Raw genomic sequence first — 16532 nt, 5'->3', positions numbered from 1 at the left:
ATAGTGATGGGCACCTGCCCTGGAAACAGAGCCTGACATTTTATTTAAAGAACCAGATTTCAGTGTCTTAAGAGTCTCCCAGTCAGTTGGTTTCTGCTTCCACCTAGTGGTAAAAGTTAGCTAATACACAAAAGAGGAAGAGAAGGCCTGGGAGAACCAGTGAAAACCTCCGTAACTAGATCTAAAGGAAACCAAGTTGTACTACACAAGAGGACATGAGTGTTGCCTCTGGAATTACCATGTGTGCTGTAGTATTAGAGTTTGGTCTGTAGATCACTTGCACCTTGATTTCTGGTGAACCTGTTCCCATTCTTTTCATTTTGGAAGAAAGCAACCACCTGACATTTGAAAATAAGGTAGGATAGAAATAAGTTAATGAAAAAATAATGTAATAGAAGGACAACATTTATTATGCAGATCTATAATGCACATTAAGTTTCTGCATCCAGAAGTAGAAGCCACGGTATATTTGTAGGTAGAGGGAAGGGGGACCCAGAAGGGGAAGAGATCTGTTTAACTTATTAAGTTATTTTAAAAAATAAATTATAGACCAGGAGCAGTGGCTCACACCTATAATCCCAGCACTTTGAGAGGCTGAGGCAGGAGGATCAATTGAGCCGAGGAGTTCAAGACCAGCCTGGGCAACATAGTGAGACCCCATCTCTACAAACAAATTTGAAAAAATTAGCTAGGCATGGTGATACACACCTGTAGTCTCAGCTACTCAGGAGGCTAAGGTGGAGGATGGCTTAAACCCGGGAGGCTGAGGCTATAGTGAGCTGTCATCATGCCACTGCAATCCAGCCTGGGTGACAGAGACTCTGCCTCAAAAAAAAAAAAAAAAAGTATTGCAAAAACAGGATGGATACATGGCAAAATATTTTAATCAGCATGCAAGAATAGAAAATGCTGTTCACAGAAATAATCACCATCACTTCCTAGTGGTTTAATTTTTAAATGTTTAAATTTATATAAATTGGATCATATGATTTATCTTCTGAACTTATTTAATTAATATGTCCTAGAAATAGCTCTTTTTCATTCCTGTAAATATTTTTACCCATCCATTCATGCATTCCAAACTTTTTAATGGTTGGCCAGTGTCAAATTGTGTGATTGTACCCAAATTGGTTTCATCCTTCCCTTAATTGAGGTCTAGGAGTCATAGATTGTTTGAGTGCTTGCCAGCCAGTGGAGCTCTGTACCTGCATCTTTGTGGCTGCCTAAAACCAGATCTGCATACAGAGAGAATATAGATGCTGAGTCAAAGGGCATTTATTATTCATCTTGATGGATACTTCCAAATTGCTTTCCAAAGAGAGCATCCGCCTACGGCATCTATGGGATAATGCCTGTTCTCTAAATGCTGGTCAACACTGTGTGTTATCAAGATTTGAAATCGTTAGTGTCTGGGGAAAAACGATATTTTGTTTTTAATTTGCTTATCTCCATAAGCTGGGTTGAGCATGTAAAATATACATATAAATCATTTTGCACTTTCTGTGAGCTGACTAACTCATATCCTTTCCCCATTGACCATAGATTTTTGTCTACTGGGGAAATGAACCATTTGTCATTTTAATTGCTTCCTAGATGGTCATTTGTTCTGTTCTTTGTAAATTTTTTTTGCTTGTCGATTTTTTTCTTGCTGTTTTTCTGTACAGCAGCAGTTCCCATATGAAGTCTAGATTTTGGAACTTAGAATCTTTTTTTATTTTTTAATCGCCTAGAGGCTTTTTTCTTTTTGTTTGTTTGTTTCAGGTGTTTCTCTTTGTTTTTAAAACAGTAAAATATTTAACCTACCAGACATTTATTTTTCCTTACACTGGTGGTCTAACCATATTCCACAGGTTCTTATTTATGGTGTTTTCATTTCTGCTATTTTTCAATATGTTTTGCTGTTTGGGTTTTCATTTAATCTTTAAGCCAAGAATTGGTTCAAAGAAAATCTTTACCTTTTTACAAGCAAGGGTTTTGTTACTGTTGTTTTCTAATCTTGCTGGTTGCTGTTTTTTGTTTTGTTTTTTGTTTTTTGTTTTTTTTTGACATAGTTTTACTTCACTGTCATCAGATAATATGGTCTTTCCTTCCTGTAGTTGGGAATTATTTTGTGATGAAAGTGACAGTCCTTAGACCTAACTCTGTAAACCACCGCTTCTTGGGCACTCACTGTGTGCCGGCCTCCATGCTTCACAGCACAGTCTCTTTTGATCAGTACAGTCCCCCTGCAGGGAGGTATTTTTATGCTCTTTACAAGTGAGAAGACTGATGGCAGAGAAAATCGGAAACTTCCGTGAGGTCCACAGTGGTGCAGCGGTGAAGCCAGAATTCAGCCTCCTCTCATTCCAGAGACTCTGCTTGTCGCTGTTTTGCTGGATAGCCTGTTGCTCAGAAAATGCCACCTGTTCTTCCCTTTCATTCCTTTCCTCCCTCTTCCTCATCTTTACCAAAGCTACTAGAAGGAAGGACGTCAGATCCTCAGGGATCGTCATCGTCATTCTTACCACCATAGCCCATATTATTTGGCTCTCTACCCCCATCTCTAAGTGCTTTATAGATATTGACATATTTATTCCTCATAACAACTTGGTGAAGGTACAATCATCATCTGCATTTGTACTACATCCCTGGATGAAGAAACAGAGGCATGGGTAGGTTAATTGACTTGTCTACGATTACACAGATCATAAGTAGTTGAGCTAGGGTGACAGCAAAGGCATTCTCGTCCCACAGTCCATGATCTTAGCTGACACTATTCGAAAAGATCCAGTTCCTTTTTTGCTTGTTTGGGTTTTTATTTTTATTTTTATTTTTTTGAGAAGGACTCTCGCTGTGTCACCAGGCTGAAGTGGAATGGCGCAATCTTGGCTCACTGCAACCTCGACCTCCAGGGTTCAAGCAATCCTCCTCCTCAGCCTCCCGAGTCGCTGGGACTACAAGCACGCACTACCACGCCCAGCTACTTTTTGTACTTTTTCAGTGAAGATGGCATTTCACCATGTTGGCCAGGATGGTCTCCATCTCTTGACCTCATGATCTGCCCGCCTCAGCCTCCCAAAGTGCTGGGATTACAGGCATGCATCACCGTGTCTGGCCTAGAAACGTCTAATTTCAAGCTCTTGGGCTGCCCTAGAGAGAAGGCACAGCCTCCTTCACCTATTCTGTTTCCCAGTGCTGTGGAAGTTCCTGAAGCAGTTTCTCAAAATCAGGACTGACACACAGGGCTCAGGGAGTTTCACAGGGTACATACGTGGAGCAGCATGCCACTCTCCTCCTCGGCCAGCAGGAGCTCTTGGTGGAAATGCATCTGTAGTCCAATATCCACTTTCTTCTCTCTGGGTCAGTGTCTCTTGGAATCAGGGTCCAGTCACTGGCCTTGAACCCAGAACAAAATGAATAAATTCCTTGGTGTGGGCTCTGTTAGCCAAGGCACAGTGCTTGCCTTTGGTGTGTGATGCAGCTAGTGGCCTGGTTCATACCTAGGCCTTGGGTATGGAGGCATAACCTTCCCTGTTCTTTTCCCCCCCCGCCCCCCTCCCCTCCGAGACAGAGTTTTGCTCTTGTTGCCCGGGCTGGAGTGCAACGGCATGATCTCGGCTCGTGGCAACCTCCGCCTCCTGGATTCAAGCGATTATTCTGCCTCAGCCTCCTCAGTAGCTGGGATCACAGGCATGCACCACCACGCCTGGCTAATTTTTTGTATTTTTAGTAGAGACGGGGTTTCACCATGTTGATCAGGCTGGTCTTGAACTCCTGACCTCGTTATCAGCCCTCCTCAGTCTCCCAAAGTACTGGGATTACCGGTGTGAACCACCATGCCCATCCCCTTCCCTGTTCTCTCTGACTTTCCTATCAGAGTACCTATGAGCATCAGCGATGATGCTAGAGGAGTAACTTGGACTCTCCTCAAACTACGAAATTCCACTCTCGCATTCTTCTAGAATTACTAGAGAAAATCACTTCACTTGGGGATTTGCTTATGAGCTTTTTGCATCATGAGCAAAGATCATGATGCCTTCCTCTTGCTGGAGCCCTGTGAAGATCAGGAAGCTACACTGAGACAGAGCTGTGCACGAGAGCTGTGCTCTGCCTGCCATGTGCACGTGCATCGCCCCAGCTGCTCGTAAAAATGCAGTCTCTGATTCAGTAGGTCTCGGATCTGCCCTGGGTTTCTGAATTTCTAGCCAACCCCAGGGGATACAGGTGCCCCTGGCCCACAGATTGATTTGTGTAGCAAGGTTCCAAGGTGCTGGGATGCTTAGTCATGTTGGCAATGACGTTGTGGTGCATTTTCTTTTGAATTACAAAATGTTCCAAACATGCTTATGATACCAGAAAGTAATAGATTAGTCAAAAAGATTTAATAGTTATGTTGGCTCTTTCTGCAATAAAATAAAATGCAATAGAAGGAACTGATTCCTACCCACCCACCCTTTCTCCATTTCCCAAGGTGGCCACTCTCCTGAAGTTGGCGTGTGCAGCTCCAGTGCATGTTTTAGTCTGTGACTGCAAATGCATTCTTTTGTGTTTCAGAAGGACATGTTGTGGTGTCTTCATGAACACACACACACACACACACACACACGCACGCACACACACACACACACACAATCTGCAAACTTATCTTCCTTAATTCTTCTTCATACCAAATTGTGTGTGACATGTTTTAACCAATCTAGATTCCCCAGTGTAAAATAAAACTGCCATCTTTAGAAAGGGAAGCCTTTCTTGGGCTCATGAAAGGATCGGGGGTCCTTGGAATACCCTACACACACACACACACACACACACACACACACACACACCATCCTGAATCCTTACAAAATGTCAAAAACATACATATGATAACAGAAAGTAATAGACTAGTCATAAAGATTTAATAGTTATGTTCACCTCAGATCTTTCTGTGATGAAATAAAATGTAATAGGACTATCTGGGGTCAGGCTTCAGGGGGACACCTGAGCTGGTTTCTCGTGGGGCTGGGTTGTCTCTTTCTGCCCTGGCTCTGCTTTCTTCTTCCTACTGCCATCCCTTTTCCAACTTTCCAGTGACCACCATGACCCCAGGGGAAGGAGAAGGCTTGGCTGTGGGGCACGGAGTAACGGCAAGAATGGGATGGATCGTGATGGTGACTGTGGTCTTTTTCCAGGAGATGACCTCATGCGCTGTGTGGACCTCTACAACCAGGCCCAGTCCAAGTGGTTTGAAGAGATGGTGACCACCACACTGGTAAGTGGTCACGGATGTGTGGACGTGGCGGTGCAGGGGCTGATGCAGAGCAGCCCCTGGTGGTGGTTGGTGAGCACGGGGAGGAAGGGGTGGAGTGACCCTAGATATGGTCACCAAATCTACTTCAGCGTTGGGGTGGAAACCTCAGTCCGAGCCAGCATCTGTGGTTGCAGATCTCTGCCCCAGCACTTGCTAGCTGTGTGGACGTGGGCACGGTTGGGTTGGGTGTGGCTACATCCTTCTCAGGCTGTCCCCTGAGAGGTCAGGGTCAACTGAGGACTCTCCCCAACTAAGTGGACGACGGCCTCTTTAGGAAAAACAGCCAAGCTACAGGAAGAGAGGACCCCCCCCCCCCCCGTCAACCCTGCCACACAAGCACATGCATACACACACAGGAGATCTTCAATAGGAGATCCTTGCAAGGCAGCTGGATGGCTGAGATTGGAGCTACCCAGGAGATGGGAGGAGGCCTCTGACCAAGGGTGAACAACAGGTCATAGGGCCGATGATGCTCTCCTGAGTATTTCTTGTAAAGGGGGCAGCATCTCCTTATCGGTCAGCACCTGCCTGAGTGGACAGTGAAATGTGGCTGGTGCTTGGGCCAGATGGGCCAGGAGACATTATGCCAGGTGCTCATCGGATCAACCCACAGCCTAAAGCCACCCCCTGCCCATCCAGCACAGCACTAACCAGCTGCCTTCCCCAGGTATCGGCTCACCAGAGCAGATTAGAGGCCTCCACCAGGGACAGTGACCTAGTTTTCCTCCTGGTTAATCTCCTAATTAAGCCCCCTGCTTTACTCCCCTTTTTGTTTAATCACCTGGGCAGTGACCTAGTTGTATACAGAATAACAGCCTGATCCCCTAGATCCCAAAGACACAAAACCATCTAGAAACCAAAGGATAGGCCCCTTCCACTCTTCCCTTTGACAAAGGCTGCTCCTCGTGGAGTCCCGTCTGCCTCCCTGGCCTTGGCCTCTATTGTGGCCACAGCACTAGGCGTGGGCAGAGGCCCAGGAACAAGGTCCCCAGAATGTGTGGCATGGAGCTCCCACATGTGCTGCACCCAATCAGAGCACCAGGGTTAGGGCTGCCTGGGTGCAGTGTCATGAGTGACAGCCCAATGGACCCTGGTTTAAATCCTGTCCCTCCCGTCATTCCATCTCGCTTTGAGCGAGCCGTGGTGCGAATCTGGGTGTTAGCTCCCTTTCTTGGGGAATGGCAATGATGACAGAAATGATCTCTTAAAATGGTAATGAGGACAATTAAGAAACACACATAAAGCCCTCAGCACTGTGCCTGGCGGAGCAGGCTTTTGCAAAGTAAAACGGCAGCTGTGCCGTCGCCATCTTCACCTTCACCCTGGACAGGCGGCACGCTCTTCATCAGACCCCAGAGAGCCAGATGGGACAGGATGTCCACAGCCAGTGTGGTCTTGGTGGGAAGACCCCAAAGGAGAGGGGACGTGCTCAGAGCTCTGTGGCCTTTGCTTTCTCGGCAGGAGCTAGAGCGGCTGGAGGTGGAGAGGGTGGAGATGATCCGGCAGCATCTGTGCCAGTACACACAGCTGCGGCACGAGACAGACATGTTCAACCAAAGCGTGAGTTTCCAGCCCTGCGGGGCTCCCGGGCGGCACAGAGCCTGCGGAGAGCCGCCTGGCGCTAGGCCATGGCAGGTGAAGTGGCCACTGCAAGGAATCTGTCCTAAAGGTGGGCAGTGGGCAGATGCTGTGGCCTAGGGGTAGCCTCCTGGGCCGGGCCTGTCCAGATTATCCTGGACGTCTGTGTGAATCTGCCCCTGGTACATGAAGTGGACACACGTGAGCTGTTAACCTGAGGAGAAAGAAGCTCGTGATAATTCCAGTAGCCGAAGACATTATTAAATTTCGTACAAAATAAAAACAACTTCCAGAAATCTTCATAATACCTAAAGCCAGAGTTGTCTTTGCCCTGTTCTCTGGTGGTAAATGTGGGGTAAAATGGAGAAAGGGGTCGCAGACCTTGAGCCTTTAAGGCCCTCGTGGCCTCTCCTCCAGGCCTGGGGCCTGGCAGTGTGAGAAGCAGGGTCAGGATGTGTTCTGGGCTCCCCGTTCACAGCCCTCTGCATGTTTGTCCCTCAGATGGGCCTCCCCTGGGACCCAGAGCCCTCTAGAGAGGCTGCTCTGAGAGACACGAAGGCGAGGACAGCATGTCTCCGAGGAGACCTCCCCAGCTTGGCCACCGTCTCTCACAATGTCGCGTCTTCTCTGTCTCTTGCAGACAGTCGAGCCCGTGGATCAGCTGCTTCGAAAAGTGGACCCGGCCAAAGACAGGGAGCTCTGGGTCAGAGAGCACAAGACGGGCAACATCCGCCCTGTGGACATGGAGATCTAGACGGGCCTGTGCAGCTTTGGGGGGTCCTGCCGGGGAGAGGGGCTGGGCTCCCACCATGGGGCCTGTGCTGAGTGGACGCCCCCCTCCCTCTCTCCTGGGCCACTGAGGAGAGGGGAGAGAGCTGGTGATTCCAGAAGGGTGACCCAGACGGCCCAGCTGGGGGCTCTCCCATATTCCCAGGCCCAGAAGACAGACCCACAGCCCTGCCCTTGTCTCTGAGGCTGAAGGCCCCCGACTCCTGTGCTGTGCTTGCCGCTCTGAAACAAACAGGCTGGAACTTTGTGGTCCCTGCTGAGCTTTGTAGGGGTCACCGTCAAATGCTTGTGCCCTGGAAGCCCCAAGGCTCTTCCTTCAGCTGGTGCCCTTGTCTCTAGGGTTTTGGAGAATCAGGGGAGGGACATCTCTGTCTCTATGCCAGGTGTCAGGATCAGAATCGTGGATAGCAGGTGCCATTCAGCTCCCAGCCGCACCCAGAATCCTTTGCAGCCCTCCTCCTTGCTCTTTTTTTTCCCGTTGCATTCTGGGAGCCCACGTCGGCCACCGTTCATCATCGGGGGTTTTAGGAGGAAGGCTTGGCTCCTGTGTTCCCAGACCCACCCTGCCTGGAGAGGTCAGGATGGAACTACCTCATTCGGCAAATTAGCCCCAAATCGAGCGCAAATCATGTCTCCTATGAGATCAGGCGCTATCTGTAAAGTCTCCTCTGGAAATGCCATTCCACCCTTCCCTCAGCGGCTTCCTCGGGGAAGCCCCTGCCCCCACCCTGCCACCCCTTCCCAGTCTCCTTAGAGGAAGTTTTCCAAAGTTCTCAGTTATCAAGACCTCATCCAGCTCGTCCAAAGGCTTCAGGGATAGACATGAACCAGCTCGTCTCAGAGGCCAGCAAGCTGGGGCCTGTCCACCATGGTGCCCTCTGCACCTTTGGGCTGCCCTGGCCCTCACCCTCCCAGGCTGCCCACCACGGGCTTGTGATAGGGCTGGGTCAGTCCTACATGGGAGACGGGTCAGGCACGTCTCTGCCATCCCCCAGATGGCTGTGTCTTCTTGTGCGTGGCAGGGCTGGGACTGCTGTCCTTACATGGTTTTCTCTCACTGGTGGGCACTGGACAGGCATGGCAGATGTTCTTGTGCCACCTTCCAGGCAGTGTCCTGCCTCCTTGGCTTCCAGCTCCTTCTGCACATTCCAGAGCCCTGCACGAAGCCCTCCTCTCCCTCTCTCTATCTTCCATTCCCTGGAAGTCTGGTCCGAGTGTGACTTAGGAAGCTTTCAGTGCTGCCGTTGGGTCCAGCTCATTATGTCTCTCATTCTTTGCCACAGAAAACACATTCTCTATCACGTCAGTCTAGAGAGAGTCAGCCCGAGGGGCCAGGAGAAGCACGAGCAAGGGCCGGATTCTAGTCAGAAACCCATTCCCTGGAAGTCCGTCTTTCTTCATCCTTCCCATGACCATTTTGGGTTTGACCTGCGCCTCTGCAGTGAGGGCGGAATTCAACAAGCACAACACTGGTCTTTCAGACTCACGTGCTGGAAACTGATGACTCATTAATCTCGAGTCTTTTGGCCCCTCTATCATCGAATGAGAATTGCTTTCTTGTAGTTCACATGAGAAAAAATGCCCAATACACGAAAGTAAACCAAACGTTGTCACTTTTCTCTTGTTCTTGAAACACTGCAACCGAAAAGTCCAGCTCAAAGGCCTTCACCAACATGAAGACCACCTGGTAGGATCTGTCCATGGCACGGGGAACCACTCTGTCCAGATCTGGGGGTTGGGTCATGACACCAGCTACCAATTTTAGAATATTATTTCTTGGTTTCTTTATGAAAAATGGGTGCTAGTGGTAATTGCTTTGTGGCTTAGCAAACTATGTGGATGATTTCCAAACATGCAAAACCAATAGCCTTGTTATTAACACAGATAATTTGAGTACGATACGGCTCATTGACTTTTCCATTTCCATCTGAGGATTCCAGAGTCCTTGGTTCATCCCTGGGATGGAGTGAGCCCTCTTGTGTCTCCCAGGGTAGCTCAAGTTGGCCCAGTTTGGGCCAGTCCGTTTTTGGAGGTCACTCTTTCTCCCTCATCCCCTCATCGCCTTCTCTTTAACCCCTTGATGTCCTTCCTTCCTTCCCTCTGTTATTCATTCATCAAGCAAGTTAAAGCGATTGTGCTACGATCTAATCTGAGGACACCATATGGCCCTGTCATCAGGGAAGCCCATGATCTCTTGTTTTCAGGGTCCTTACAGGTCAGCAGCCTTGGCATTCACACATAGGTACTCTGCAGAATTTAGGTTTTCAGAGGTGGGTCTGTTGTGCTGATTAATATTCATTCATTTATTCAGCGAATGCTCAAGACAAGCCAGGCATGCTGAGATGTGATGCTGTAGTTGCGTGTGAGAGGGGTGCTCTTCCCCTCTCCTCTGTTCTCCATGTGACGGGGAAGTCTAATAAGAACATTGTACCCTCCCACACTTAACCCTCTGGGATTCTTTATTATAATATAAATTACTGCTGTGAGACAGTTACCTGTTGGATGGAAGGTAGACAGAAACCAAATCTTAATCACCTGGTCCCCAGACCCTCACAGCTCATATCCAGCTCGAATTTCAGAAACGTCTTGTTTGCTGTGAATAACTCTTTACAAATGGGCAAGGAAAGCCCAAGGATAGCCAGTGAGGCTGTGAAATGGCCAGTGAATTGAGAGCAGGGCTGGGGTCAACAGTCCAGGCCCCCCACCCCTATGAACAGGGGCCCCTTTCTAGTTGGAATCCAAAGTAGCTGGATCTGGGCTGTTCTTAAGAACATGCATATTTCATTTCTGAGAACAAGTCACCCCCTTCTACCTGCACTCACCCAGGAGGCTGGTGCACAAGATGTGTTTGTGAAAGCCTGATTTAAAATGAAGAGGAAAAAAAAATCCTGACGCTAATTGTGTTCAAAGTGAGTTGGTTGCCATGGCAACCTCCAGGAAAGGCCACTTGTTACCCTCTCTTCTTTCTAGTGCTTTCCATCAATAGCAACGCATCGGCCACTTGAGCCATGGGGACCCCTGAGGTTCCGTCAGTGGGACCACCCTGGGCTTCCCTTCACCTCCACTCAGCATCCTGTTGGCCAAGGAGAATTTCTGCAGTGGGGCCGTTGGTCAGGGTTGGTAATCAGCCGGGCACACCAAAAGTGTACCAACGAATTCACCCACCAGGAGTTTGTTTCTCTACCCTTTGTGAAAACCCATCAATTACTAGATTAGTGGATGGATGCATAAAAATCTGGGCTGAGCCAATAGTCCCTTTTGGAAATAACAAGCCATAAAATTGGAAGGACATCAGAGACCTTGGCTTGTTTAGGTGATTTTTACTTCCAGCTGCAGGTAGTCTTGGCAAGGAGCCTTTAAACAGACGGCTACAGATGCGCTCATTGTGTGGGGTGCAGATCAGCTGCCCGCCCACATCGCCTGGACATCGTCTCGGCCCCATAATCCTTCCCATCCCTACAAGGCTCATCACCATCATCTTTTCCCAGGTTTATTGAGGTATGATTGACATCCAGTACAATCCACCCTTTGGAAATAGACGGTTCTGTGAATTTTGACGAATTTCGTGTTTTGTGACCACCAACAGCAACCTGTTTTTATCACTCCAAAAAAAATTCCCTCTTCCTACCCTCTTTCCCTGGCAACCCTGATTGGTGATCTGATCCTATAATTTTGCCTCTTCTAGAATGTCATATAGATGGAGTCACACCGATGTAGCCTTTTGAGTCTGCCATCTTTCCCTCAGCTTAACGCTTCTGAGTCTCATGATGTGTGCTTGCAGATCGTGCGTTCTTGTTGCCAGGAAGTGTTTCATTGCATGGGTGCACTGCTCTGCTGCTTTAGCTTTACACTGAGCCGTTTGCCCTGGAAGTTCTTGGCCCAGGGTCTTCAACTTGTCTGCACGACCACTTCCAGCTCGCTCCTTCCTTCAGCTCCCCCAGGCTCCTCCTCTGCATGCCAGCTGTGCCCACAAGCTGTTCTTAGGGCTCACACTTGCCTTTTTGGCTCGTGGTGGGTTTTTTGATAGAGCAGAAAGCAGCCAGGGATGGTAGGGGAAGGGACGGACGGGCATTCAGTGGCTGCTCACGTCTGCTGCACCCTGAAGTTAGCATCTCAGCCAGTAGATCCGCTCCCTTCCGGGACCCACACTTCAGTGTCACGAGGTCCTTGGCATGTATTGAGTGTTGCAGGCTTCGAAAGATGAACAGAAGCAGCATGGACAAGAAGACTGGGGCTGGCCCTGGGGCTCATCACGGCACTTTCCTAGAGCTGTTGCTTCCTCTGCAAGCTGAGGGTGTGTGTTCTAGATGAGTGTCTCAGGCCACCAGCGACTGCATGCACCTCCTCCCCCTTTTCCTTTCCAGTGATGTGCCCTGTGCACGTATGTGTTCATGCCGTGTCTAGCTCTCATCTGCATAGTCATGCGTAGGATTGCCTCAAGTCCTGGTGAGCGAGCGAGAGACGCCTTGGCGCTTTTCAGACTCAAATGGAGCTGAAATCAAGAGTTTTATGAACTGTTAAGAATGAGGTAGTTTCTCCTAGGACCCCCAGAGAAAGTGCACGTCATGACTGTTTGGGTCTCATTCACCGGTCTTGGATGGTACGTTCTGAAGTCTGCTCCCCAGAAGGCAGGACAGGTGTGAAGATGGAGTCCTTGTCGCAGCTGGAGCGTTTCTCAGCTGGTGGTCACACAGCCTGGCCTGTGCCTGCACCCCACTGGATGGTGGTTCATGATGGCAGGGATAGGACCACACCCAGCTAAGGCCAGGCCAGACTGAATGTTACCCCTGAGGTAAACACTCCTCTAAGCTGTCTCTTGTTCATGCTCAGTGAAAGGTGTTCCCCGAGGCCAGCTGGGTACCTCTCTATGCAAACCAGAGACATTTCTGGATCCAGGCCAGGTGAAGACGGGCCAGGAAGCCTGAGCTACCAGGACCTCAAGGAAGGGAGCCAAGGTTGCTGCTGGGACTCTGCTGGGTTGAATTTTGCCGGGGAGGATTCTGTCTACGCCTCAGGAGTATTTCTGTTGAGGCTTTCCTGGAGGTGAAGAACCAATTCCTATAAAAAGTTTTCCGGAAGTTAAATCCCACCTCGTTTTTATTTTTTTATTTTTTCAGCAGGTTAGAGTGAGAATCAGAGGGCAAAAATCAATCTGCTTCTCCCAACTTTCTAAATGCTGGGGTGTGGCTATCAGGAGGCTCTGTTGGGAGGGGTCCGGGGGTGAGGCGATGGCCTTTGGAGATTGCGTGTGGTGTTCGGGACTGTTTCTTGGGGTTTGAGGGAAAGTTCTAGTGGGATTGCAGTGGAATGTAAAGAGGTCAGGGCACATGGGTGCTCTCTTAGGGTGCGGTGACTCGGAGACCTAGAGGGAAAGCCCGCTGTGCAGGGCAAGAACAAGGACTGGCCCTGTTCTGCTGCCTCCTTTGTCCCATAACCTGAAGCTAAGTCACATCCCCTGTTGGGACCTCACTTCCCTTCCAGCATCACCTGCAGCAGATGGGCTCTCGGGAGTCGTGGGTTCCAGGCAGCCATGTGGACCCAGGGACAGACATGCAAAGGGACGTCAGCCATCCTTGGTGACAGGGGCCCCAACTTAGCATCCCTTCCCTTCCCTTAGGAAGGAGATGGCTGGAGGCGTCCCCTTCACAGACACAAGCACATCAGCAAACCCTGTGAGAGTGGGATTTTCTAACAAAATAAACTTGCTTGTTTGATCTGTTTTCTGTAACTTTTGCTAAATACTTTATACATTTTTTCATGTTAAAGAGCCGCGTCTCCCGCCAGCACACCTCACCCTGGTATGAATGTGTCCCCTCCACATTGTATATCCTTCCACCCTCTGGCTGCCTAGATTAGTAGATAAAATTGATGTAATATAATTTATAAGTAACACTGTTGAAACCCTGATCCCAGTGGAGGCTGTAGCCCACCCTCCCCTGCCCCGCCCCATTATCGCATTTGTGTGTATTAATGCTGAAGAATTAAATGTTTAAAGAGTTTAAATTTTGAAGGCGTTTGCTATATATAATTGTCCTGCATTATTATAAAGAGTTTTCAGGAAGTTAAATCCCATGTCGTTTTTTCCTTTGGCTCTGTGTGTACACTTGAGATGCTTAGATTCATCCCATGTAAAATAAACTATCCAGAGACACTGGGTTCCCCTGGACGACCCTCTTTCCTGGAGGGTTGCCACATTCTCCGTGTGACCTGTCTCAGCATTCCTCCCAGGCTCTCGGGATTGGTGATGATTTCACCTCTGATGACTTAGTGGGAGGCAAAGGGCACCTGGACACTGGCGCCGAGATGGATGCTATGCTCCTGGCCTCAGACCCCTCCCCCTGGGGACTTCCTGTCTCTGTGGGTTCCAGCCCTCTGCCTCCCTCCTGTCTCTGGGGCTACTGGTTGTTTCTTTTCTCATCCCCACCATTCGTTCATTTACATATATATGCGCATATATGTGTGTGTGTGTGTGTATATATATATATATATATATATATTTTTTTTTTTTTTTTAATTTTGAGAATCTCTGTCGCTCAGGCTGGTGTGCGGTGGCACCATCTCATCTCACAGCAACCTCCACCTCCTGGGTTCAGGCGATTCTTTTGCCTCAGCCTCCTGAGTAGCTGGGATCACAGGCATGCACCACCTTGCCCAGCTAATTTGTATATTTTTAGTAAAGACAGGATTTCACCATGTTGTCCAGGCTGGTCTCGAACTCCTGACCTCAGGTGATCCGTCCTCCTCTGCCTCCCAAAGTGCTGGAATTACAGGCATGAACCACCTCATCTGGCCCCATCCATTCATTTATTCAGTCAATTACTGAGCATCCAGCGTATGCTGGACACTGCTCTAAGTCCTGGGAACACATCAGTGGGCGAAACAGAGTCCTGCTCTCAGGGAGCTCACATTCTAGCAGACAAAAACAATGGACTCAGGAACTACGTTCTGTGGTATGGGTGTGGACGGTGTTAAGTGTTGTGAAAAAGAAAAACGGCAGAGTGAGGGTGAGTACGTTGCAATATTCAATAGGGTCATTGGAGTGGCATCATTGAGACGGTGGCATTTGATCAGAGATAAGGAGATACGGGAGGGAACCTGGAAGGTCACTGAAATCAAATGTTCCAAGCAGAGGGGATACCCTTGAGAAGGTGGCATTTGATCAGAGACAAAAAGACCTGGGAGGGACCCTGGAAAGTCACAGGAGGAAAATGTCCTAAGCAGAGGGGAGATGCCCACATGTCTGCGGCCAGCCCAGCCTGGCTGGAGTGGAGAGAGGGAGGAGGGGACAGCAGATGAGGACACTGGGCGACCCTCTTTCCTGGAGGGCTGCCACCTTCTTCACATGACCTGTCTCAGCATTCCTTCCAGGCTCTCGGGATTGGTGGTTTTACCTCTGATGACTTAAGGAGACAAAGGGCACCCGCCCTGTTTCATCCCTCCTTGGCACCTGTGAGACAAGGTGGGATGAGGGCCAGTGCTGCCTGTTGCAGGCTTTTGGCTTTGACTGGGGGAAGTGGGCGGCCATCGTGTGTGACCTGATTTTGTGGCTATGGGGCTCATTGCGGGGCTGTGAGGAGACAAGAGCAGAAGCAGGAGGAACTGTCAGGAGGCAGATGAGGCCGGTGCAAGGGAGGCGGGAAGAACAGTTCGATTCTGGATGCACCTTGAAGGTAGAGTCAAGATGGTTTCTTGAGAGACTGGGGTGGGTGGTGACCAAAAGAGGAACACTATGAATGACACCAAGGGCCTCCGTCCAAGTCATCTAGAGGACAGATTGTCGTTTTCTGCAGTGGGGACAGCTGAGGGAGGAGGGTCTTTCCCCATTCTCTTTCTCCCCTGCCACCTTTTCCATACCCCCTTTTCCCTCTCGATGCAGGCTTCCCTGTAGGTGCTGGTACCACGCCAGAGGGCAGGAGGGTCACCTTGGCCCTCAGCTCATACCCGGCAAGGTTGAGCAATGGGGAAGGGGTGGTGTCTGGGTCCCAGCTAATGACCAAGATGAAACTCCTGCTTGAGGGGACATGGCCAGCTTCTGGGAAGCATCTTTCAGTCCAGGCAAAGCGAGGACGCGAACTGGGATCATCTGCCTGGGGAGGAAGCCTTCTCAAGAGCAGTCTTTGGAGTTTGGGAGAGTTTATGGCCTCAGCTCAGACTTAACAAATCCACTCACAATACATCATCTCCAACAACTTGTTTGGCTAAGGAGCATAAGCTTTCCCTCTGATAGAAGATGTTTATGCAGGTTTTCAAACAAACCTCTAGGTTATGACCCCTCACTCTCAGCATCAACACAGCTGCCTGCGGTCTCCTGGGGCCCCTCCTGGGCACAGCAACCTGGGGAATGTGGACTGTACCAGGCTGCTTCCGACCTGGGTCCAGCTCCTTCCTCCTGTGCCCGGCTGGCCGGAGAGAACAGCAAAGACTGGCAGCCCCTGGCTGCCTTCTGCCTCGCCCGGGGGCCTCTTTCATTGCCATGGCAACCCCAGCTCCTCACCCCCTTGTCCTCTAGGCTCAGGCCTCCTGTGGTCTGGACAAAGGAAGCCTCAACAGTGTTGGACAGTGCAGGCCTAGACTCCTACAGTCTTCATCATGCAATGTGAAAACAAAGACTCAAGGAACGTCTGGGACCCATCCAGTCGCCCATTCATTCATGTGCCTATGGCTTCTGATGTAAAGTCAGACAAGAAATGGCCGGTGTCACCAGGAAGCGTGCAGTTTCTTGCCTTGCCCTAAAAGGTGAGCTAGCCACCTAAAAGGAACTGGGATCTGTCAGTTTGTTCGGGGTCTCAAACTGAGGGCTGCAGGCTATGTGTGCCGTTTGATTTTGCCCGTCCTGTTTCTAGACAACAATCTAGCCAGACAGGTGGCAGGCCTGGGCTTTCCTTCCTCCTGGCAT

The 16532-nt window shown here is 49.6% G+C and overlaps 1 protein-coding gene across 6 annotated transcripts in view; it reads left to right on the top strand.

Annotated features, from left to right (window-relative positions):
• Positions 1-13703, top strand: part of GAS7 (growth arrest specific 7) — a 283465-nt gene extending 269762 nt beyond the window's left edge. For all 6 annotated transcript variants that reach the window (XM_003929241.4, XM_074388172.1, XM_074388173.1 and 3 more), the window contains 3 exons: positions 5151-5230; positions 6731-6829; positions 7488-13703. In XM_003929241.4, the coding sequence (XP_003929290.2) occupies positions 5151-5230; positions 6731-6829; positions 7488-7601 (293 nt within the window). In that variant the 3' untranslated portion in view covers positions 7602-13703. The remainder of the gene's footprint in view (positions 1-5150; positions 5231-6730; positions 6830-7487) is intronic.
• The last annotated feature ends 2829 nt before the right edge of the window (positions 13704-16532 follow it).

The sequence above is a fragment of the Saimiri boliviensis genome, chromosome 17 (genome assembly GCF_048565385.1).
Source record: "Saimiri boliviensis isolate mSaiBol1 chromosome 17, mSaiBol1.pri, whole genome shotgun sequence".
Taxonomy (NCBI): Eukaryota; Metazoa; Chordata; class Mammalia; order Primates; family Cebidae; genus Saimiri; species Saimiri boliviensis.
This window is presented reverse-complemented; position numbering and strand designations above follow the sequence as displayed.